The 24,173-nt window shown below is 41.0% G+C and overlaps 1 protein-coding gene across 4 annotated transcripts in view; it reads right to left on the bottom strand.

Moving 5' to 3' along the window:
- Window positions 1-170: 170 nt before the first annotated feature.
- Window positions 171-24,173, bottom strand: part of myo3a (myosin IIIA) — a 55,132-nt gene continuing 31,129 nt past the window's right edge. For 2 of the 4 annotated variants that reach the window (XM_023950406.1, XM_020712452.2), the window contains 20 exons: window positions 22,580-22,706; window positions 21,702-21,912; window positions 21,288-21,435; window positions 19,674-19,827; window positions 19,412-19,500; window positions 18,298-18,427; window positions 17,646-17,728; window positions 17,502-17,543; window positions 14,760-14,840; window positions 14,350-14,555; window positions 13,751-13,862; window positions 12,428-12,590; window positions 12,272-12,358; window positions 12,075-12,198; window positions 11,007-12,000; window positions 10,522-10,666; window positions 7,804-7,895; window positions 5,927-5,967; window positions 3,191-3,436; window positions 171-1,258 (listed from right to left, as the gene is read on the bottom strand). In XM_023950406.1, the coding sequence (XP_023806174.1) occupies window positions 1,144-1,258; window positions 3,191-3,436; window positions 5,927-5,967; window positions 7,804-7,895; window positions 10,522-10,666; window positions 11,007-12,000; window positions 12,075-12,198; window positions 12,272-12,358; window positions 12,428-12,590; window positions 13,751-13,862; window positions 14,350-14,555; window positions 14,760-14,840; window positions 17,502-17,543; window positions 17,646-17,728; window positions 18,298-18,427; window positions 19,412-19,500; window positions 19,674-19,827; window positions 21,288-21,435; window positions 21,702-21,912; window positions 22,580-22,706 (3,390 nt within the window). In that variant the 3' untranslated portion in view covers window positions 171-1,143. The remainder of the gene's footprint in view (window positions 1,259-3,190; window positions 3,437-5,926; window positions 5,968-7,803; window positions 7,896-10,521; window positions 10,667-11,006; window positions 12,001-12,074; window positions 12,199-12,271; window positions 12,359-12,427; window positions 12,591-13,750; window positions 13,863-14,349; window positions 14,556-14,759; window positions 14,841-17,501; window positions 17,544-17,645; window positions 17,729-18,297; window positions 18,428-19,411; window positions 19,501-19,673; window positions 19,828-21,287; window positions 21,436-21,701; window positions 21,913-22,579; window positions 22,707-24,173) is intronic. The other 2 variants (XM_023950405.1, XM_023950407.1) reach the window with 2 other exon arrangements.

Genomic DNA, 24,173 nt, shown 5'->3' on the forward strand with positions numbered 1-24,173 from the left:
CCGGAGGAGAGACGGCGAAGCGGGAGGGGTGGAGGGTGTGTGCGTTTGTGTGTGTGTGTGTGTGGGGGGGGGGGGGTTTGGGTCGTGGGTCCCTCTACTGGGAAGGGTGCGCACAACCCAAAATATTGATTACGCAGAACTTCAAGCAAAAAACTGAATTCAGATAGTTCAGAGAATTTTTGAACACAAACATATCTTCATTTACTCAAACAGTTTTCCAAAGACTGACCTTGAGAAATAAAAGTCTAAGAATTATGATGCTCTTCTTGAACTAATGACAGTAAAATCCGTTTGCTCCTCATGTAAGCAGCCCTTTTGATAAAAGCTAAAATACCACAGGACATCAAAGTGAGAGGATAAAGGCCTAACAGTAAACATACAAATGACCCCTTTTCCCTCCCCCTCCTCACATTGTCATTTTCTATTTTGAAAGAACATGTTTCCATTTTCAACCACACAATCCCCTCCTGGAGAAGAGAAGCTGCTCTTTCCATCTTCTGTGATTTCTAAGCATATATGCTGTTGTTTTTGTGTGAGGAGGGTGGGCAGTGAGCATGTGCGGCACTCAGGGATTTGCTAACAATCCCTGTGGGGGAGTCACTGCTTTGAAATGTCACACAAAGGTTGCAGGTTGAATCTGAGAGAAAGGCCTAACGTGTAAAGAATACAATGGAATTTACAGCAGTGGGACTTCAATCCTGACATTTTTAGGAGTGAAAAAGGAAAAAAGAGCTAAAAACAGATTATTATCCAAGCCAACCTTTTTCCAAAACTACTAGATGGTTAAAAAAAAGGAAAAAAAACAGACTGGATTTCCATGATATTACATCACAGGAATAAAACTGGACAAAGTTTGTTGCTCAAATAAACACGTTTTTGCAGAATAACAGTCAGACGCAGATATTTTAACAACTGAAATGCTCCTAAATGCAGTAAAAGAACACTACCTGCATGTTGTGCCATAAAAAAAACAAAAAAAACAACAGACCTTACAAATAAACCTTCATTTACATCAAATTTAAGGATATTCGCTCTGTACATTCTATCCAGGGAGAACGCAAACAGTTTATCGTTGCTGTCCAACTCAACATGCCGACTGTGTTTTCTTGTATATTTGGATAATTTGGTCCAAAGCTGTCCCGTTTAGTAATGTTTGATCAGCCGTCGTCTTTGTGAAGTCTTCCTCAGCAGATGCCTGAAGTCGTAAGGGTTGTCTCCAGTCCTGCTTTCAGTGGACGACATTCGAGGAACAGAACGCCTGTCGATAAAGAACAGAAAAAATATGAAGACTCCATCAGTGTAAACCATTAAAAAATATGTATATGAAATTACGTCTCATCAAAGGCAACGAAATCTAGAAAAAGGCCGGTTTGTGAAAACAAACAATGCTTGAAATGCAGAATAATGTGGCTTAGGAATGCGAGAAACAATAAAACATGAACAAAAAAATGTTGCACACTGCTAAAAAAAAGTAAATATGCTAAAAACATTGCATTGCAATTGTGCATTTTGTGCGACAAGCGCCAAATTTGGCACAATTGTAGCTGATCTCGTGGCTGATGTGCTTTTTTGATAGAGTGGATACATCCACACAAATTTAATGCTTGTTCCACAAAATGCACGGCTTGTCTGAAATATATCAGTCAAAAGAGGTGGAAGCAACAGTTTCTTTAGAATCTTTTGGGGCAGGATCGGTTCCCGCAGTGCGAAAACAAAACAAACCGACCTGAAGGCTGTTTTGGTGATAAACAGCAGGGATAAAGACAAATATAATCATATAAATTAATTCTAAAGACACTAACAGAAGAACAGCGTAAACTCAAATGAAATTTCTATAAACATTAGAAAAGATCAAAAGCTAAATGATTTAAATTCAGTCTACTGTTAGCAGCTGAAGGTCTAAAATGATCTCTGGATGTGGAAGCATGCTGACAAAGTTCATAAAAACCTCCAGTCTGTCAACGAGAATCTTTGTCTTTCTACTTTTATTTTGAAGGAATATAACATTTGGTTAAAAAGTTGCAAGAACCAAAAGTTAGTGCACATATTTGCATCTTAAAGATGAAGGCAGATAGCAAAAAAAAAAGACTTCAAAATGACAAAAGTCTTATGGGAGACAGGCTGAAAGATAGTAAGCAGAACAAAATGAGAAAAAGGGAGAGATTTCTTTTAAAAAAAAAATAAAAGGTTAGTAATGTTTTTTTCCTGCTCAGGCATTTGTCACTGTCTGAGGCAGTGACCTGGTTAAATGCCGCACACAGTCTTCTTTGAACAGCAGGATTCTGAAATACAACTTTTTGAGAAAAAACAACTAAACAATGACAAACAAAAGCTCATGTTGGGAAGATCAATCTCAGCTGGAGCAGAGTCTGCATTCAGAAAATCAAAGAAAAGAACAGTTTTGAACATTTCTCCATACAACGAACATAGAAATGTTTCACACAGTTGTAGTTTTCAACCAAAGCCTTCATTGATCTCTGGAAACTCTTCACAGGACCGGCTAGAAACCCAAGTTCATCCTTTTTAAGATGGTTTTTTTTTTTTTAATATTCTGGTTATAAGAAGGTGTATTACTTAATAAAAAAAGGCACCAATACTGGAGCCTAACTGATCACTAAGAGTTTAAAAGATGGATGGAAATCATCTCCGGCATGGCTGGTTCGTTTAATGTGGCTCGTAAAACTGTAAATTGGTTAAAGATTTCAGTATAAAAAAATATGTTTGAGTAACAATGCAAAATTGTGTTTATTAGGTGTAGAATTACACTTCAAAAGTGTGTTAAAGTTTGTGTTCCTTGAAGTTAAAATTAGTTAAGGTGTTCCTCACAGATCCGTACCAAGACTCCTACTTTTCTGCAATAAAAAGTAAACGTTTTTCACATGTAGATGTCATTAAGTGAGATCAATGGTCCCGGGACCGTGCACAAAAATGGAATACATACAGGAACCGACATTATTTCCATTTTGTTTATTTTCTGATTTTGAAGGAAGTTTTATTTAGTAAAACTAACAGATTCTGTCCACCACATCCATGACTTACTCGTGACACATGTCAAATAGTTCAAATGATCTGTTACCTTCTTTGAGATTTCGGAAATCGGAAGCTGAAAATATCATCTGACATCAAACTGGTCCGTGGCCTAAGAAAGGTTGTGGACCACTGGGTCAGATCATTAAGTTAGATGCGGTACCTGTTGTCTCTGGAAGGTCTGGGCAGCTCAGGCTCAGTAACGGCCCGTTCTCTCGTCTGTCGACCAGAACCCTGCCGCCTCTGATCCGTGGACTCCGGCTTCTCCGTGGAGCTCCGCCTGTCTGCAGGAGCTGTACTCTCCGTGAAACCTTTGGGAGACAGGCTCTCTGTGGAGATGGAGGGCTCGGATCTGCTGGTGGATAAGGTCCGGTAGTACTGGTCGTCTGCATCCAGCTGTTTTCCTGGACTGCAGAACAGAACCAGAGGAAGGATTATATTCTTACTAAGATCCTTTAAAGGCATTTCTTAGGATGATCTAACAAATTAAATGAGTGAAAATGCAGTAAACCAGATAAACCTGAGAGAAAAGGTTCCCCAAAAGATTGTTGTTATAGTGATTAATAAATTGGACAGACAAAATGTTGACACCAAATTAAGAAGAGGAAACAACTCAAGAAAATTTGTATTTATTGTGTAAAATTGCCCATAATTTGATCAGGTAACTCTGGGTTCATCAAGCTGCATTAGTTTTTCCGAACAGATTGGAGGCAGTAATTGGAAGAAGCAGAGGAAGGAGGATGTTAAACAGCCGCTCTACATGGTCCACGGAAACGGCTCTGCCTTCCCCTCAACTCCAGAGGTGACATCCCAGAGCGTGACCTTCACTGTGACCTCCATTTAAACAAAAGTGTGAAGAGGATCAATGTTTAGAGAGGGGGAGGCACAAAACACCCCACTCATGATGGGGAGAAACGTTTGGACCAGAGATTGAGGGGAAAACCTGATGATTGGCTGAACTGCATGATTAAGAAAGATCTGGAGGACTTTTGTTTTTTTCTTCCGGCTCTGCATATGTCCACAAAAGGAGCTAGTGGGCGTTCTGGATGAAAAGGTTGAGTCACTCTGACTCAGCTCTGAGGGCAACAGTCCACTCTGGTCTGGACCTCCATCTTTTTTAAAGCACTATCTGGGTTTCTGGTTGTGCCTTTTTAACTTTTTCAAACAGCCAATTTGTTTTTATTTTTCCCTTAACTCTGTGGCTTAAAGAAAACTTAAAGAACTACTCGGTTTTAGTTTTTTTGGATCCATGTTTCTTTGAGGGATTTATTTCCTTCAGGTTGATGATGCCTCTTTTATACTTTACTTGAAAGTCCAGCTCTGATCATCTTATGATTTACTTTTAAAGCGTTCCCAGTTGGCTTTTGATAACGATTATCTCATTTTTAGCTAGAATGAAAAATGTCATTTTCTAGGACATAGTTCCTGCAGAGCAGCCGGAATTCATTAGAAATTCACATCTTGCTTGTGATTCATGGGAGGGTCCGCATCTTCCCTTCTCTATTGCTGAAAGCCCTTTTTGCACTCTGTCCTGCTAGCTTAAAGCCCCTCACTCCCCCAACCTAACATTAGAGGTACAGCAAAAATGGCAGCAATATCGTAGCAATCCATTCATACAGTTTAGATCCAGATTCCAGTTTAGGCGAGGAAAAACTAAGACGTTCATGGATCTATTTGTCTGCAGGTGGATGATTGGAATGGAACCGGAGACTCTGGCTCACCGATTGTAGCTTCTATGTCACACCTGAGGGCTTTTTCAAGTTTTTAATACTCAGAAATGCAGTTTTGAGCTGCATTTCCTTTAAATATGTCCTCCATCATAAAAAAGGCACAAGAACACGTAAAAACACACAAAAAAAAACAAATTTTCAATTGAGTTGGTCTTTAATGTGAGTCATGGTGTACCTCAGGGTTCTGGATTGTGACCACTTTTGTTTACGTTGTCTAATTGCCTTTTTATTTTGGTCAAAACAGATAGCGCTAAATAAACTTATACGCTGATGACACCTGGCTATTAATCATTCAAACCCATATCAACCATGAGTGATGCTTTTTTTTGTCATTTATGTCATAGAAAAAGGTAAATATTTTACATTTCTTTCCCTGAAATTGCTTATTTTTCATTTTAATTTCTTACAAGCATGGTTTGTTTACTAACTTTACGTTAGAAATAACGTTTTTGGCTGGTCCTTTGTAGAAAATGCACTATTAATTCTTCCATTTTTTCCTATATTAAATTATTTTTCTTAGCCTTGTGTGTTTTGCATGAATATAATATTTCTACCTTTGTACTGTTCAGCATAAAACCGTTGTCTTTACCAATATTTATCTTATTTGTGCGTGACTGTGGATTAGTCTCCACGTTTAACTTGTTTCTGGCTGTTCTGGCGTTAGGAAAAATAGTCTAAATAAAGTTTTTATGGTTTAATTCAACTTGGACTCACTACTTCATTCCTTACATCCAAACACAATAATAATATACAGCAATAATCATTATGAACAACAATAAAAGTTCTGTTTAGCAAAATTCATCTCTAAAATGAACTGTTCCTGTCATTTAAGGAGAAGTATTTGCATCCTGTGTTAAGGTTGCATCACTGTTCCTATCCTGTGAAGTTTTCAGCTGTGAAGAGCTTCTTGAAGTGTTTTTTCTGTAAACCCCCCTGCAGTCGGAACCGGAAACCCACGAACAAAGTTTAAGGCGTCCCTCATCTTCCAGCTTCACTGAAACGCGCCGATGATGACGTGACCTTTGACATTCTTAGCTTGTGTTATCAACAGAAACAATGGCAGTAAGCAGTCCGTTCATTGCAGCTTTTTGACCTCCTTGTTGTCCTGATCTCCTCATTTGACTGAACTTCAAATCACACAGGAAACAGATGAAAAACCGGACACTTACTCTTCTTTTCTGGGCTTCCGTTTGTCGTCCTGGACGGATCGCTGGAAAAATTAAAAAAAAACAAAAAGAAATTAGAAAAACAAATCTAAGGTTTTTAAAGGAATGTTTCACTTCGTTAAGGGCATCTTTTATGTTTCTGTGAAAAAGTAATTTCCCGCTTCCAAAACCTAATGCCACCCTGGGCGAATGACTGCTGTCCAGCTGAAATGAGCTGGAATTATTAGTGGAACAGCAACACATCAGAAGGTTTCCAGCCTGAAGCAACATCTCAGTCTCCCACTTGAGTCCAAACCCTTAAGTTTGAACGTGCCACAAACCATTACACTCCTGCCACCGTGCTTGACTGTTGCTCTCATGCTCTTCTCTGCTTTTAGTTTGTCTGCAGATGTTTGGGGATGCTCTCCTTCCAGAAAGATTGTCTCATAAGGAGGTTTGGTGATGATCCAGATGTTCCTCTGTGTTCTTGTTGCTCAGCGGTGCCATGTCTCCACGTTTGTCCAAAAGTCTCTTTCTGACTGTTGGATAATGAACTCAGACCTGAACTTCCATCTTCTTCTTTTTTCATGACCTCTTGAATCTCCTAGTTATTTTAGTCAGTTCCTTGTTGAAGGTTCTCCTATTGTTCCATATATGACTGATGGCTCTCAGTGGTTCTCTGGAGTCCAGATGCTTTAGCAGAGGTTTTTCCCGCCTCCTCAGACTCAAACATGTGAACGTGCTCAATTTTCAACAGTTCATTGGACTTTTTGTGGAGGCTGAATGATGATTTTCTTTCCGAGAAGCATCAGATTTAGCTTTTTTATCTGAAAATCTAAATTCATTTAACACATTTTGGAAGGTTTGAGGCTCTTATGTCATGAAATAGACTAAATAATGCACTGATAAGTCCCTTTTTGGGTTGGTGGCCATGCTGTGTCACTGTGAAGTGAAGTTTAGTGTGAGCAATCTTCACAAAATGTCACACTCATGCCGGCATGTTAAGTCTAAGTTTTGTTGACCTCTAACCTTGGGAAGAGGACCCCCATATTTAATTTGGCCAAAAACAAATCACCCTTAGTGGCAGCAACAAGTGTAAACTCCTCCCAGGGATTTCAGTCTGTCGCCTCCTAAACCCCCGAGCATCCTAGGGAAGCTACTCGGGGAAAAACATGTTGGAATTACAAGTTGTCGGCTTTAACAAAAAACCTCAGTTGCTAAGAAAAAAAATACTCTAAAATAAAAACCAAACCAATTATTGCAAATACCAAACATTGACCATTTTTACATTTAGTAACTAAGTTTAACTTAAGGCTGAGGTTTATTTTTTTTTAGGTCTTCTTTTTATGAGGGACTATTCTTTTGTGTTGTGTTTTAGCAGGAGTAGAAGAAAAAGAAGTGAAAGTGTACAAAAAGAAGAATAGTGACTCCTACATTGAATCCACGTGATAATTTGGTAAATTTAAGGTAAATTCGGAGCCGTACAGCAGATCCTGTGAACGTCTGCTTCTGCAGAAGCCAAACCTGTAAGAAACGTGTTCCCATTCTCCTTTTTCAGTTTAGATGTTTACGTCTCAAACAAAAACTGCACCGACTTCAAGGGCTACACATAGGCGCCATTTTAAGCAAATGTATAAAGTCCTGTGGTTTTGAGGAACAGCAGATAAAAACCAGAGAACAAGGGAAAAAATTAAAATCCTTCATCAACAACAAAAAGTTCCTGGAAACTGAAAAATTGGTTAAATACTACTTCAGTTTTATTCAGAACCTTTGCAGTCAGTCTAATCCTCCTTTCCTTAGGAATAAATGTTGGAGAAAGGGCACAAAAAAGTAACCAATCATGCGCTATAAAAGCAAAACAGCAAAGGTTCAAATCGATCAGCATCTTTTCTGGCACTCACGTGGATGAGGGTGTAGTAGGTGGAGTCCTCTGGTGTGTTCAGGGTCTTTGGCTGTTGGGTCCTGCGAGGCGTTCGTGATAGACGCTTGTCTTCTGAATTAGAACGTTTAAGATAAGAAAAACAACAACAGTTTGTCAGCTTCTACAGGGAAGGATCAGGAACTTTTGTTTTGAAATGTGCTTCGGTACGGAAGTCAAAGGGTTTCTCTGTCTAGGAAATGTGATCTGAAAACAGCCTTTATTTGATTTACTGCTCTTCAAATAATAAATATAAGAAAAGTGCTTTAATGCAATAATAAAGCTGTAGAGTTGGTGGGAGTTTTTATCCAAACCGGACTGAATTACAGGGAAGCACATTGACCCCCCGCTGGTCTCTGAAATGTGCTTATTGAGCTGCCTGGAGGCCTTTGTCTGGGTTGGAATTTTCCACAGAGACGAAGTACAACGACCTTTAATGCAAAAACCACAAGAACGCTGCAACGTTCCCCGTGTTCCCAGCATGCCACTGCCACTCCTCTCCCATCCTGCACTGCAATCTATCACACCTGTCATGATTGAGCAATATTCCTCATCCAAGTCGTCGCAATTATAAATATATTAGCATGACCTGTGCTTGTTTGCTGCTGAATGTAAATGTTGTTAGAAAACCATCAATCATGCGTAGAATAAAGAATAAAAATAACTCAAATAAAGAGTTTCTGAGATTATTGAACAGGCCTGTCTAAAGGTCATTCCTGTTATATAAAACACTAAACCCAATTTTACATATTCATTTGGGCAATAATTGTTGGGTTACAAAATATGATTAACATTTAACGACCTTTCTGCTGAAAACAACTTGACTGATGCTCTCTGCGGCGGCGGCGACTCACATTCGGCCTAATGTGACATTGAAATTCATGAGGACAGATTAGTTCAGGATGTGCAGGAACGACTTCAAGTACACTTTTCTAGGAGCCGCGCAGGTCTTTGGGAAAAAACAACAACCTGATAATTCATTCAGGTGAGAGCTTTTCAGAATTAAGTCTGACAAAGCTTTGGTTAAACGAGGCTTTTATCAAGTAAAAACAAATACAGCCTGCAGCTTGTCAGCATATTGCATAAGCAGAAATAAAAAAAGGCAAACTGCATTTGGAAACATTTTAGCTTTAGTTAAGAAATAAATGACTTATTTTTGCTGCAAAAAGACTTCTTTGTGTACTTTAAACCAAAATGGTCTCATTTTAAATTCTGTGTACAGTATTTGTTATTATTAAAGAAGAAGAAATGTATTAAGTAAGTTATTGCGCCGCATATTAACAGTAATACCCTGAATATTTTTAATTTATTAGACTCTATGGGCATTAGTTGAGCCAAACTGTAACTCAAAAAACAAAAACAACTTGAAAAATCAAAACAAACAAATTATAAAAAGCTTTAATACATTAGTAAATATGCATAAATCAATGACTGAATGTCAATATCAATTTAAAATATCACAAAATCTCAGTTTTTATTTAACTTTTGATTAGTTTCAGTCATTTTTTGAACTTTATTGTTATGGAGTTCAAGTAAATTGATCATTTTTTGTCATTTCTTATTATAAAAATTATATTTTTTAGTAATTAAAGCATTTTTTTCTCCACGTTTTTATATTTCTTGGATCCATAAAAAGCCGATCTTTATCTTATATTACTTGTGTTTTCTATTAAACATAAATTCATTTTTTAAACATTTTCTTGGTTCTTTGTCCCGATTGTTTTTTAAGGGTTCGACTTAACTATTTGCAGGTTTAATAATTGTTCTGCAATATTTTGTTTTTTTCTGGATAGTGTTGTCTATTTTTTAATTTATTTTTTAAACAAAACCCAGTGTTGTGCAGCCATTTCTGTTAATAAAGTTTGGTTTGAATAAATGCACTTATGTGTGTAACTCGTTTCGTTTCCTGCTCTTTTTCTCTCGAAAACCAGTAAATTGTTTAGACTTTATCCAGGAAAACTCAGATTGAGTCAAACCATAACAGCAAATGTTGTATAATTGGTGAAAAAACAGGTCAAAGACATGACAGGATCCTAAGAAAAGAGATGTTTTCAGTCAAGGAATGACTGTATTTCAACAGGATAATAACATTACATTGGTGGGATGTCTGAGTATTGATGACAGAAATCAAATTAGGTTCTAATATTTAATGCAGACAGCAGAAGCTATATGATGACTGTCATATTTCAGCCGCCGGCGTGGGTTCTGAGGACGGCGAACTTTCCATTTCCTGCTTCCCTCGCTCGCGCCGCTCCAGGCAATTAGGGTTATCACCTGTGCTAATCAAATGTGATTTCTGCTGACACATCAAGAGGAGAGGCGCTTCCTGCCTCGCCACTTGACTCCCTCAGGTTTCCTGATCTGATGAAGTTGGACGTCAGAGAAACAGGGATGCCACCTCCTGATAAGATCACTGTCCGCTCAGAGGAGAAGCAATAAAAAGATTCACGCAGACGGTTTCTCTTTCCTCAAGAAATGGAGATAAAAGGACTTGAGGAGATCCAGTTCAACTGAAGCACCTTTGGGTGAAAGAGTCTCTGCGGTGCAAAGAGAACAAAATAATTCCTACTCAGACTGGCTCTTGATTATCTGATAGTTCAGGGTTTTTTCTTTTTTTCACATTAACCTTGTGCCATCATTATGAATCATATTTATTGCTTTTAAAATCTGTTTTGCACGGCGCCCGTCTCACTTGTCCTACCTGATTGGTGATGATGAGGAGCGTAGCCATTGATTGCTTTTCCTCTCACAAACATGCCATTGCTCTCAGGGTCTGATTGATGGGCCTGGATGATCTCATTCAGTTTGTGCTGCAGGGCCTCGAAGCCTTGGGAAGCCTTTGCGATCTTTGGAAGGGGTTAGAAAAAGAGAAACGTTGGAATCGTGATGGATGTGGTTAAACTCTGGTCATCATTCATCTTCTGAGAGTTTTAATAAGGATTAAGCTGATTGTTGTGAATTTACAACAATCTGTATAAAGAAATACACAGAACACAATTTTTAGCTAAACATCTTCTTGATTAATAATCAGAAAAATTCTAAAAGAACATGCTAAAAGCACCAGAAACTAAACTTCAGATAATTAAAAAAAAACAACAACAATGTTCTCCTGACTGGTCACTGCAGCTAATGGAGAACCCTTAATGTTGGCAGGAACGTTCCCAGCATGCTTTGCAGACTCATTACCTCCTTGGAGAACTGCTCAAACTCCTGGGTTTTGCTCTGGGCTGCCTGCCTGTTGGCCTTCAGGTTCTTCCGGTCTTTGTATCCTCTGAAGTTACTCTGGATCTTCACGGCGGCCTGCTCCTCCTCCTGACGCTCCTTTTCAAGCTCCTCCTCATCCCTACGCTCAATCTCCACGTCACTCACATCCACCTCTTCTTCAGGAATGGCGGCGTCCTCCTTGACTTTGTTCTCCTTGTCCGCCTTCAGCCTCTTGCGGTCGCGGTGACCTCTGAAGTTGCTCTGCAGGACGGTAGCGGCTTTCTCCTCGTCTGGGTCTGCTGGGTTTTCTACGTTCTCCTCTCCTGTCAGCTCGACCTTCTCCTCTGCTGAGGACTCCTTCTGTTTCTTTGGGATCCTTCCCTCCTCCTGGAGCCGCTTGCGCTCCTTGTGTCCGCGGAAGTTGCTCTGGAGGACGACGGCTGCTTTGGCTTCGTCCTGATCGGGGTCTTCCTCCTGCGTCCTGGACTCTTCTTCCTCCGTTGTCTTCTGTTTCTTAGCAGGAATCTTTCCCTCCTCTTGCAGCCTCTTCCTCTCTTTGTGGCCTCTGAAGTTGCTCTGGAGGACAGTGGCTGCCTTGGTTTCCTCCTCATCTTCTCTGTGGCCTTCCTCCTGTGCATCCTGGATCACAGCTTCATCAGCCACCTCTGTGTGCTCTTCATCCTCCGGGACCTCAGTGTTATCACTGTCATTGTTCTCTTCTGCTTCGTAGGTGCTTTCATCCTCATCATCCACGTCCTCTTGCTTGTCGTTCGCCCTATCTCTACCTTCTTCCTGGTTTGGTAGCTCCAGCTCGGCTCCAGCCAAGGTTTTCTTCCTCTCCTTGAACTTTTTTCTCTCTTTGTAGCCCCGGAAGTTGCTCTGAAGAACCACAGCCGCTTTCTCTTCCTCCTCTTCCTCGTTTGAGGCCCTTTTCTCTGCTTCCTGCTTTTCTCTAGCAGCTTTCTCTTTGGCCTCCCTGGAAGCAAAGACGCATCACCTCCGTCAGAAACGGCTTCATTCGTCTGCTCCGTCCTTTCTCATCTCTTTTACCGTTTTCTTTGAAGGCTCTTCCTCTCTTTGTGGCCTCTGTAGCGAGCCTGGATCTTTGTTGCGGCTTTGTTCTTCTCATCCACCAGCTCCTTGTACTTCTGTCTTGCGATGAAACCCCTGCAAACTTTGAAAACAGAAAACAGAATGGAACATCAATCGTGTGTTTTCTAACCGATTTAACATTCAATTCTCCTCACCAGCCTGAAACTGGACCACGAAAGCCTCAAACTTTGTTTTGCTCTTATCATCAGCCACCTTCCTCCGGACTTTGTGACCTCTGTAAGCTGCAGATGAGACGACGGCTCAGTACGAGCGTCCAAAAGCGTCGTTCGTGTTCTGGTACAGGAACCGACCTGACTGCAGAACCAGAGCGCTCTGTTCTCGCTCCTTCAGGATCCGCCGGTACCGTCTGGCCCCCAGCCAGCCTCGAACACAAGCCTGGAGCAGGACGATCCGCTGCGTGGTCAGCTGCACCATCAGGTTCAGGTGTTCAACGTGGTAATACTTTAGGAACACCTGCGACCAAAACACACCGGAGTGATTCAATGTAATCAATACGTCAGTGCAGAGAAAGAGTTTGGGTAGAAACCTAAAACAAATGTTCCTGATAAGCAGCAGTGGATCTTTGCACGACTGAAGGATTTTCATTCAAAAACATTGTTTGTCAATTCTATATCATAAAACATTCAGACATGTCTCTGAACATCAGCCGCCTCTTGAATCAAAGTCAGATGTTTGTTTGGATCTTTGATCTTTGGGTTCTGAAGAACCCAAATGCTCCTCACTTTAATATGATTGGATTTTCTCGTTTTCTGAAGTTCTGTTGATATGGGATGTCATATTGTTTCAATCAGGAGTTTCAATTTGTAGAATATTAAAGCTAATTCTTTGGGAAATTCAAAATGGCGGCCCACTTCCAGAGTCAAGGAAACTTCAGTTGTGGTTGTGACTTAACCTTGTGGCGTGTTTGTGAAACTTTGGGAAGATCACACATATAAAACTTTTCTTTTCCCGTATTGTGTGAAAATCTGAATTTCCCCAAAAATGGCTGCCAAGCAGTAGGTCCAGCGGCCATCCCATAATAACTTCCTTTAGATTTCCCTGACGTGTATTTAGTTTTTGTTATTGGATTTTATTTATTATTTCATTCATTTTTTGACGGTTTCTGCCGCTGTGATGTAGTTTGGGGGGGTTGTTCACTATGGCCAAAGTTAATTTTCAGCTGTTTGTGCAAACGTTGGTCTTATTTTGGAGTCTGAGACGTTTTCTGTCAAAGGCGCAGGAAGGAGGCAGAAATGTGTAAACTATCTGGTCCTTCAGTCCAGTTAATGACCATAAACCGCATCTTTTGTTTATCATCTATTGTATTTGAAAGCCCTTATACAGCACTGAGACTTACATTGTGTTACCATGGCAACTATGGCAAAAAACACATTTTAAAACTAAAAGAAATGTCAAATTTAGGTCAATCGTACCGTAGCGACCCACATTAAGCTGTGTTCTGTGTCACCATCCTCAGTTAGCGTTAAGTGATTCTGTTGTGTTTCCATTGGTGGTCCAGTCAGTTAGATGAATGTGGTTGCGGGGGGAGGGGGAGCAAGTGAATATGAAGGAGTGCCGTGTGTGTGTGTGTGTGTGTGTGCGGAAATGTTTTGGCGTGATGGACGTTGCAGTACCTTTGTTTTCCCCATCGCCCAGTTCTCCAGCCTGGCCTTCTCCATTATTGCAGCACACGTCTCTGGAGTCACAGGCGGTTCCTCGTGAGCGTTGAAAGCCAAAAGGTAGTACCTGCACCAAGACCATCATTAACCAGATGTCAGAGATGAGACTCCGCCCACTTTCAGCTGAATTCAAGAAGGTACCAATGTAAAGAAAGCTAAAAAAAAAACTAGAAGGAGCTGCATTTCCTGAAGAAAATGTAGGGTTGAATGCTATACTGCTGAATATTAATGACTTAAAGGTTAATAATGGGGGGGGGGGAAATTAAACAAAGAAATGATCAAAGTTGACTGTAAATAAAGTGAAAACAGCACAATAACACCAAGGATTCCCCATGTTTTTCAATGGAGGCTAAAATCCTGGAAATCCTGGAATATCTTGAAAAGTTCAAGGATATGAAGGACCAAAAGTCATAGCTGGAAAAAGATGAAAGAGCAGAACATTTGAACAGTTGAATGGTTAAAATAACTGAAATGGTGAAAGATACTATAATAAAGACAGAGAAACAGGAAAACAATGGGTTGAATGTTTTAAAAAAACATGAGAAACTACATACCTCTTTATGAAATTGGCAAACAGGATGCGATGCGAGTAGCCCTGCCGTCGTATCTTGGCGGTTTCCAGAACGCCGGTGTATCGAAGCTGAACCAGAACCTTCTCCCGGTCAAACTTGTTGGCCTGCCGGTCGTTGTTGGGTTTGATACAGCGAACAAAGTGAGGCTGCCCTGCCACCATCTTAGACAGCAGGTCCATCAGGGAGTACTAGAGAGAAGCAGAAAGGTTTGAAGCTCGTCTGCTACCCTAGTTTATGGAACAGCATCAGTCAGAATCATCATTATTTCCCTGAGGAGACTAAACCTTCTGCTCTGTTTGCTGTTGGACTTTGATGGCACAGCAGATCGTCTTCTCTGTCATATCAGTTGAACCGAAGCGGTTTAGAAAAGGCTCCGCAGACGGCAGACTTACTCTGAAGTAAGAGGCCACGGTCTGAGTCTTCATGTTGGTGGTTTCTCTCGGATGGTACGGCGCATCTCCACAGTTAGTTGGCTGTAAAAACAATTTTTTTTAAAATGCACAAATGCACCACTAAAAAGTAGCTCAGAATACTTTTCTGTGATGAACTAAATGCGTTGAAGCTGCTATTGTGCATGAGCATCATTTTCTGACTCACAGCTTTGGAGCAGACAGCATCTTTTTATCAAAGTGTTTTTTATTTATTGCACTACACTTTCTTTTGTTCTGAAGAATCACCATTTGCACGCTGACATCATAAGGAACATTCAGAAAGCATTTTTTTTTTGCAGGAATTTGCTTTAAATCCCAAGAAAGCTGCAAAAGAAATAAATGGTGAGGAGCCAAATACAGAGAAATCCTGTTTCTCTACAGCTAACTAGACTTAAACTAACATGATACCAACAACTAAACAAGAATTTAACAATCCTCCAACAACACAAAAAGCACACAGAAGACGCCGCAAAATCTGTAGGACTCGTTTCTATTCTATAGTCCAAACTGCCCACATGGACATTTTTTTCTACGTTCATGCGCAAGGAACCCATTAATGTGGCTCACGCGATACGTGCGCACTCTTTGCGTGCACCCTGACTGTTAGAAATGAGGAAATTAGACAATCAGAGTGTAGTTTGTGTGAATGTCACCTCACTGAGTTAGAGTTTGGCGTAAAGACATCGTATGGCAGCATCCCCCGTGTGTCAGCAGGATACTTCATGGTACAATTACCACACGCGATAATGGTACGTTCCACGAACCTCAAGGAAATTATGAGACACACCTGCCCTCCCCTTAAGAGGCAGCCACTCCTCTCCATGACCCCCTCCACGGACAACCCAAAAACCCACGACCTCCTTCGGTCAAACCGCCAGTGACTAAGGCTTCAACTAGAAAAGGTAGAATTCATCAACTTTCAAACTAAAAGCGACAAAATGTACCCATGATTCAGTTCTGCAGCTGGTGACATCACCACACTTAAATGCAGTAGGATGCAATAGAGGTTAGCTTTTGAAAGCATCGCTGTGAAATCCAAACCGGATTGAGTATGAAATAAAAACGTGATACTTTGAAAAGTGATTTGGAACTGTTCCATTTAGAAGGATAACCGTGTATTTCCATCCTTTTCGTTAAGTCCAATCGAGTCTCTTAGTTACAAAATCAAAAACTGGGTGGTCACGTGACCTGTTTGTTTTTTTGTGGTGGGCGGGTTTTAAGCCATTTTTTTAGTGTCACGGTTATGTTGACGTTTCTAATCTCCATTTATTTTTAAAGTTGCCTGAGACAGGCAAGCCTGACTGTTGCAGCATTCCTAAAAGTTGGTCACTTGACATTGAACAAAGACCACGCCCACATTCAGTTGACCATCTTCTAATCCGTTTGGTCCCTTTTGGGGCTGCTGGAGCCTATCCAAGGCGAAGGCAGGGGAAACCCTGGACAGGTCGCCACAATCACACACCTATGGATAATTTAGAGTAACCAATTAACCTATGAAACATGTTTTTGGACGGTGGGAGGAAGCCGGAGTCCCCGGAGAAAACCCAACCAGACTTGAACCAGCGGCCTTCTTGCTGTCCACCGTGCAGCCCATTGCAAATATCCCCAAAAAATGTGAACAATGATAAAAATTCACCCAAAGTACAGATGTCATGGATAGCACATCTACCCACAAAAAGAGAAATAGAAAGCTGTGGAGTATTTAGCCACCTAGAGGTTATTTGGTGACACGGCTCCAGTTACTGATGTCTTAGAGAAGCCTCAGCAGCTTCATGTTCAAAAACTTGTTCTCTAAACTTTTAGCTGCTTAAAACTGAAAGAAGAATGACACTGGACAAAGTGGTTTTCTATTGAATTTATACACTGATAAGTTTAAAGAAGCAGATCAAGTGACAACTGTCAATGAGTCAAAAGGACTTTATGACTTTAACCCAAGTCCTCATCTCTGGCTGTTTAGAGATTTTATAAACAATCTCAACACATCAGAGATAACTTTGGGATGTAAAAGGGATTTTCAGTACGAGGGGAACAAAAAACATCAACATAAAACAAATCTACAGCTGCGTTTCCATTATACATCTGTACAAAACCTAATCGAGATATTAGTAAAAAAAAAAAAAATTCTATTAAATCATAATCATGCGATAAACACAACCAAACTTGAGCGATAATTCATTCAGAAACACGGTGACGGATGTGTAAAATACTTTGATTGACAGCAGAAACATTTAGATTTCTGCCACGCCACTAGCGCTCATCATCACCTATCAAAGGAGACGCCGCCGGCTTCTCCAGGCCGTGGAGCGGCGAGCTCCACGCATGTGGGTGTGGCTACGGAAGAAAGCCATTTTGGGAAATGGTGATTTTCAATTCAGCATGACACGCTCAACTCTTGACGAGCTGTGTGATGCTGTGGGACGTCTGGTGGCGCCCACTGAGCGGTGACCAAGGCCGCCGGTGGTATCCGGTTATTGGTCACGTGTTTCCTTTGTAGTTTTGCGAAAGATGTCAAAAACCATCTCCTCCAAGCGCAAAATCTTTTTTTTTCTTGTGTTTTTTTCTTAAAAATGTATTTTTTCCAATAGGCAAACTTATTATCGCAAATCCAACTTGAGCAATTTGGCAGTCAATGGAGACGCAGCTATAGCCCAACTAGAGTCACTCTGGTTGAGTAAAAGCTAATAAATGAAATATATTCATTACCTCGCTAACGGAAAATGAACTGTACAAACTTAGCACTCCCATCTTTTAAACAGAAGGCAGAGAAGGAAGAAGAGAAAACTGGTTTAAGGTTGGTTAGGAGAATAAGGGGTTTTCTGAGGAAGATCTGGACACAGCAAAAAGTACCTTAGCGAAGGTCATGGTCCGGTTTGGCATTCGAGGGCCCCCCATTGTGTTCACACCTTTACCTTTGGTGTGGGCGAGGTTTCCTGTGAGATGCATGAAAACCAAAGACAGAGTCGGTGAAATACGTGGAGTGAAGGGTTGTGTCACCTGATGGGAAATGAGAAAAATGAAACTTTTCTTGTGAACTTAGAGGATTTCATGTTCTGGTAAACAATAACGATGGGAAATTCCCAGCATAGGAAAGAAAAAAAGGTGACAAACGGACAAAAAAAACAATATTAGACGCAGGCGATGACCTTCATGGCTTCCGGCCACGCTTGATTAAAAGCAGCGGGACAATAGCTGAGTGGAAATCACTCGATGGCGGTGAGTAACACAAAGGTCCTCTTCAGAGCCGCTGATCGATTCGGGTCTTTCTGGCTTCTGGTGGAGTGATGAGGATCAAGCCTGGCTAGAAATGCTTTATTCTGTCACGAGGAACGGCCGACAAGAATTCCACACCGTATAATACTCTAAATTCCTAAAAACTGTCTTTGAAGGCGCTTTGTCCAACTGTTCCTTTCAACTTAAACACAAAGCCGACGGCTGACACCAAACAACTGGAGAAAAAACCCCCCACAAAAGCCTGAGAGCAGGAGCGTCGCTTCTTTACCAGTTTTGGTCAGAGGGTGAGTTACGAGTTTCCGGATGAGCTCGTTCTCGGACGATCGTAGCAGCAGGATGATGTCGGCCGGTAGAGTCTCTCTGTTCTTCGACAAGAAGCCGGCAGCGTTGTAAATCACCTGGAAGTTTGACGGGAAGTTAAGACAAGCGTGAAGCAGCAGCGCCACAAATGTGTTACCATAGAAAAATAATGGGGTCACGTTGGAGACTCAAATGAGAAACAGCAAAACTAAAGTACTTTTATCGACTTTCTAGTCAAAATACTTTGTTAGATATATGAAACGGCTTTAAAATGGAAGATTTTACACAGATTTATTCCCTAAAAACAAGACATTTCAAGTAATTTTTACTTCAAAAATGTCCTTTTATCTCAGTGAAATGTTCCCTGTCAAATACCGACTCTACTCAAAGGATTCTGACTAATATATACCTTAAAGTAAGAGTTTTTTTGAATGAAAACAATATTATGCGGTAATTTAAATATATCCAATTGAGTCGAGATGTTTTTGGCATCTGACTCAAAATTTTTGTTGCATCTGTAATGTTGGATTGGGGGTCTGAGGGGCTGTGAACTAGTGGGAGAGTGTGCGGACAGAGAGCTCTCAGTTTTGGAAATGTGGAGTTGGCCCGTACCAACAGTTCCCCCCACAACGCGAAGGGGAATTTCTAAAGAACTTCTGCCGCTCTGCAGAAACTATGTCAATTAAAAATGATTGATAGATTGTGTCTAATAACACATTAAAAAAAACACTGGGAGTGCTTTGAAAACAGATCAAAAGATGATCGGAGTGGGACTTTAACTAGAATTTAAGTCACAGACAGATTTTATCAGAGGTTTTTTTGTATTTGTCCATCCTCAGCATCAATTTGGGTGTCTGTAAAAACAAGTGAAGAGATATGATGCTGTTAAACCTCCAGAAAATCTCCTAGTTTAGTGTTTGACTGTCAGTTTTTGTCAAAAACTAATAGAATTCACAATTGAATCTAGGAAATGTATTTTTATTTTATTTTTTAGATCAGAAATCTATGGCACAATCTTATTTATGATGAGGAAAAAGATGCCAACCCCTCGAGTATTTTTCTCGGATTTCCCGGTCGCTCACCTTTCCTGCATAGTGGTGAATTCCAAAGCCCAAATCAACTCTCTTTGGTCTCCAGAAGCTTTTTGTCTTGAGATTATCTTCAAATTTCTCTGAAACATCAACAAATCCGTCAATCACCCTCACAGATGCTCACCAGGGTTTGTTCATATTTAAAGTACATTTTTGGGTAGAGTAGACTAGAAATCATTTAGTGTCCTTATACTGTGTATGACATTTAAAGAAACGGTCCTAACGAGGTAAGGTGGCAACGAGGCGGACTGACCTACGAGGGTCTGGTCAGTCGCCTGCGGGAAACGACTCTCCTCGTCCAGAAGCGACAGCATTCCCATCGGCTTCTGCAGGAACAGATCCAGGAGCGGCCGGTTGTCCTCGTACTCTATCATCCGAGCGTCCACCTCTTCGTTCAGGTACTCATCCTGCACAGGAAGGGGGGGCGAATCGGTGAGTATTCACGGGAATTCTACTGCATGTGGACATGTGAAGGCGTGAATGTTAAAAGGTCTTTATAAATGGGGTATTTGTCACCATTTGAGTGGGATTTGATTTTTAAATGTTTAGCCTGGAATTTTGGTTTTGTCATTTTTGATTTTATTTGCCGTTTCAACTAAATAGTTAAGAAACCTTTGCTACTTTTAAGGTATTTTTTATAAACCACAAATTCTAAAAAAAAAAAAAAAAAGTTTCTTATAGAGTACCTAAAGTTTGCTTAACATCAGAGACACTTCCCACCCAGACACCCCCTGTTTCAGCTACTGCTTTCAGGAAAAGTGAGGAAAAAATACTTCAGAACAGCTTTTACCCCCAATCCTATAAATATAGTAAGCATGGCTTTAGGAAACATTCAAATAAAACCTAACTTCTTCTATAAGACTGCTTGAGTTATACAACTGCGGATGTTTTTCTTTATTATTCTTATTATTTTTTGGTTTTATCTATTTTAACACTCATCAATTATGTATCCAGGTTTTTTAATGACAAATGCACTATTATTTGGCAACAAATTTATTTAAATTTCCTGTTTTTATTTACCAAATAGTGCACCTTTTATGTATCTCTTTGTATTATTCATTATTTTCATATCTATCTATCCATCTATCTATAAAAAATATGTAGGTTGGAATGTAGATGAGATTATTGGTTTACTTTTACCAGAATTTTTTCTATACAGCTCAAGAAAAGAATCTGTTTTTATTCTATTTTTTACCCGTTTTTCGGCTTTATTTCAGAGTAACACGATGTTGGAAGCAAAACCGCTTGAAGGTAAGAAGGAGATTAGCTCTCCGCTCTGGATTCAGCAGATTTGATCTCAGAGGACGCGATGACTCAGCAAAGCAAAAGCCTCTTTTCAGTGAAGAAGAAGACAGAATGGGGACAAAAAAAGATTTAAAAAATCAATGTTCTTGACATGGAGGACATGTCAGAAAAGCAGCGAGGGTGAAACTGCAAACATCCGTGTAAACCCCACCAGGTGCCTGATCTCAGCCTTATGGGTTTCCCTGAACACACAGGATATGATCAGAACAGTGTGTTTCTGGGCCCGGCTCCAACAACCCCCAAGAGTGAGTTTAAGTCCAACATTAAGTGCCTTCAGTCCCTAATTGACCCTCGTTTGGCATGATTTATGGCACCTCTCTGTGGGGGAGTCCAAATCATTTAACATTAGCAAACCGTGCTCTGCCCCCCCAAGGCAAAACACTCCCACGAGGGTTCATAAAGCAAGAATCGCCAACCTCACTCGACCTAAACAAAGCCATCCCTTCAAGCGCACACTGACAAACGATGACATGTTTGCGCTATTTAGATGGAAATGAGGAGGTACCAAGGAGGGAAGCGATTCTAGCCGGCGGGCGGGGGTCTGTCCGCGGCGGGACGCTACCTGCTCCCAAGCAAAGATGTGCTGGTTGAAGTAAAACTGGATCTGCTCGTTGGCGATGTTGATGCAAAGCTGCTCGAAGGAGTTCTTCTTGAAGTTTTCGAAACCAAAAATGTCCAGGATGCCGATGTTCAGGCCTTTCTCAGCCTCCCTGAAAACAGGCCAAAGATGCTCTTGAGTATTTACGTTTTTGTTCTTTAGCTTAAATCACAGTTATGTGACGTGAAAAAGCAGACATCAGTGTTGTTTGAATCAGTTTTGTGAAGATGTTTAAGAAAAAAACTTCAACATTTTAAACTGTAAAAGAAAATCATGTATTTTTGTCATTTGTAGTTGAATTTCTAACATACTTTGATACAACTTTTCAAAATAAAAGCCCTTATACTGATATAAAGTAGCAGAGGTTTGGCCTCTCACCCCAGCTGGCTGTCGGGCCTCAGCAGCACGTTGATCCGGTTGACGATCCAGCTGAAGAGGCGGCCGTAGAGGGCTTTGCCCATGGCGTCCCTCACCTCCACCGCTTTTTCCACCGTGTTGGGTCGGACGATCGTCTCCCCCCGGGCCACGACGCAATGAGAGGTCAGAGCTTCCTGGAGCTCGTCTGAGCGGATCCGCAGCAGAGAGGCCACTGATGGGACACGAGTTCAGAGACGAGACGCGAGTTTGGACAGACCGAGGAGACAGAAATGGACATGTTTACCTCTGATAGGGTCACAAATACATTTCTGCAGCTTTGGGCTCCACAGAACCCCAGAAAAATCCATCATCCACACGACAAGAGACGACTCATCAGAGCAAAGAAAAAGAAGGTCTCACTTGACTTAGTTATTTAGGAATAGTTTGGGATTCTGTTCTGGCTTTCAGATGCTCCCTTTAGGGGGTGACACAGCAAATCCATCTATCTAACCTTCACCTCTGCATCCTCCTCCCTGACACCAACCACTCTTTGGTCCTCAGCTCCTTTTGCTAACATCATTGCTGCTCCTCCTCTCCAAACCATCTCCATCTGCTGCCCTGCATTTATTTCCAAAACCACAATCTGTTCCTTTGATGGATCCATTCCTGATCCATCCTGGTCAGTCCCGAAGAGAACCTCAACATCTTTTGTTCCTCCCATCCGCACAGATTCTCTGCAAACCTCCACCTCTCCAGATGTTCCTCCACCTGCTTCCTGCTCTCACTGCAGATTGTTCAGGTCATCAGTTTCCTTCCTCTGTCATTTCTACATCTCTCCCTTGTCTCCCTTCTTCCTAAAAATGGCACCAGAACACGTCTGATTCTGACACTTTCCTCACCGTTCTCCAGGGCCGACATGTTGGTGATGTTACTCTTGTCTGTTTGGTGCTCCGAAGCCACAGCAGAAAACTCGATGTCCCCAGAGTTGAGGATGGCAGCCAGGGTGCTGTAAACGCTCCCCAACTCCTGCAAACGTGAGCAGACAGTCTGTGAGCACTTCTGCATGAAGAAGAAGTGCATTGTGGGTCGTCATTGGAGCGGAGCTCTCCAGCAGAATGATAAGCTGCTGCAGAGTGATTACAGGATAAGTATTATTGACGTGCAGATCCCAGGAGCAATCAGTTCTTTGAGGCTCATTAGCCGTCACAATGCCAGCAGCTCACAGCCAGCGGTCAAGCAAAAAAAAGAAAAGGAAAAAGTATCAGAACATTAAAAAAATCCATGAACTCTGACTAACAAAGTCTGAGTTTCAGGTACTAGCAGGTTTTAGACATGGACATTGGCTTATTACTTCTTAAACTGGGTCACTAGTGTACATTTAATTCAAAACGATCAGTCTCAAAGCTCTGTGGGGCGACTGCCTGAGACTGATTTATTATTATTTATCAGCAAACCGTTACACAAGAGTTTTAATCAGTTTTAAAGCTTGTGTGAAGTTAGAAAACACATTTAAATGTAAAAAAAAACAAAAACAAACCTGCATCTCAGACCTTACAGGCCTCAGTTTGCATGTTTAAAGTAACCAAACATTTGTCCTTGAAGCTTATGTCACCACACATATTAATGCAAAGTTTTCTGATGAATGGAAAGGTTTAACAGATCAAACAAAGTCCACTTCAGCTTTGGGAGTTGGTAACTTTTACTAAAACTGATTGGATGATTAATTTTCTTAAATCAGTTCAAAGTGGATGTTTTGGCTTCAGCAGGAATGTTTTCTTAGACACACTGGATGGAGGACATGTATAAAGAAAATTAAGATCAAAACTGCATTTCTGAGTATTTCTTTAGTCAAATCGTTGGGAATCAGGAGCAGACGAATAAATGCGGTTGGAAAAAGATCACGTGTGTCATGGGAAGTATAAACAATCTCCCTGCTCGGCTCTATTCTGATCCATCCACTTGCAGACGAATAGGAGCCACGTGTGTCTTTGGCTAAAAACGCCATCATCATAATTAAAAGACCATTGGAAACGGTTTAAAAATAGATGAAAAGATGATCGCATCCTTCTTTTCTCCATAAAGAAATAAAAGAGTTACATGTACGGTATAAGCATAAAAAATATGGTCGAAAAAGTTCCTCTTTTGAAAATATTTTACTCAAACACCGTCCAAACTGTCAAGCATGGTGGTGGCGAGGGGATAGTGGGGGCTGCTTTGGCAGCTACGGAAACCTGTGTGTATCTTAGACATAAAAACAATTAAATGTAGGCTGACTTCTTCATCCATCCATCCATCTTCAGAAGCTGCTAAATCCCTTTTAGGGACACTAGGTTGCTGGAGCCTATCCCAATGACTGGAGCCACACAGTTACATTTACACCAAAGGGGTAATTTAGAGAGCTTTGGGAGGAAATGGGGGGGGCAACACACACAAAAAGAATGGTGGCAATGGGGATTTGAACCCAGGACTATGAGGCAACCACTGCACCACCGT

This window comes from Oryzias latipes, chromosome 20 (genome assembly GCF_002234675.1).
Source record: "Oryzias latipes chromosome 20, ASM223467v1".
NCBI classification, from domain to species: domain Eukaryota; kingdom Metazoa; phylum Chordata; class Actinopteri; order Beloniformes; family Adrianichthyidae; genus Oryzias; species Oryzias latipes.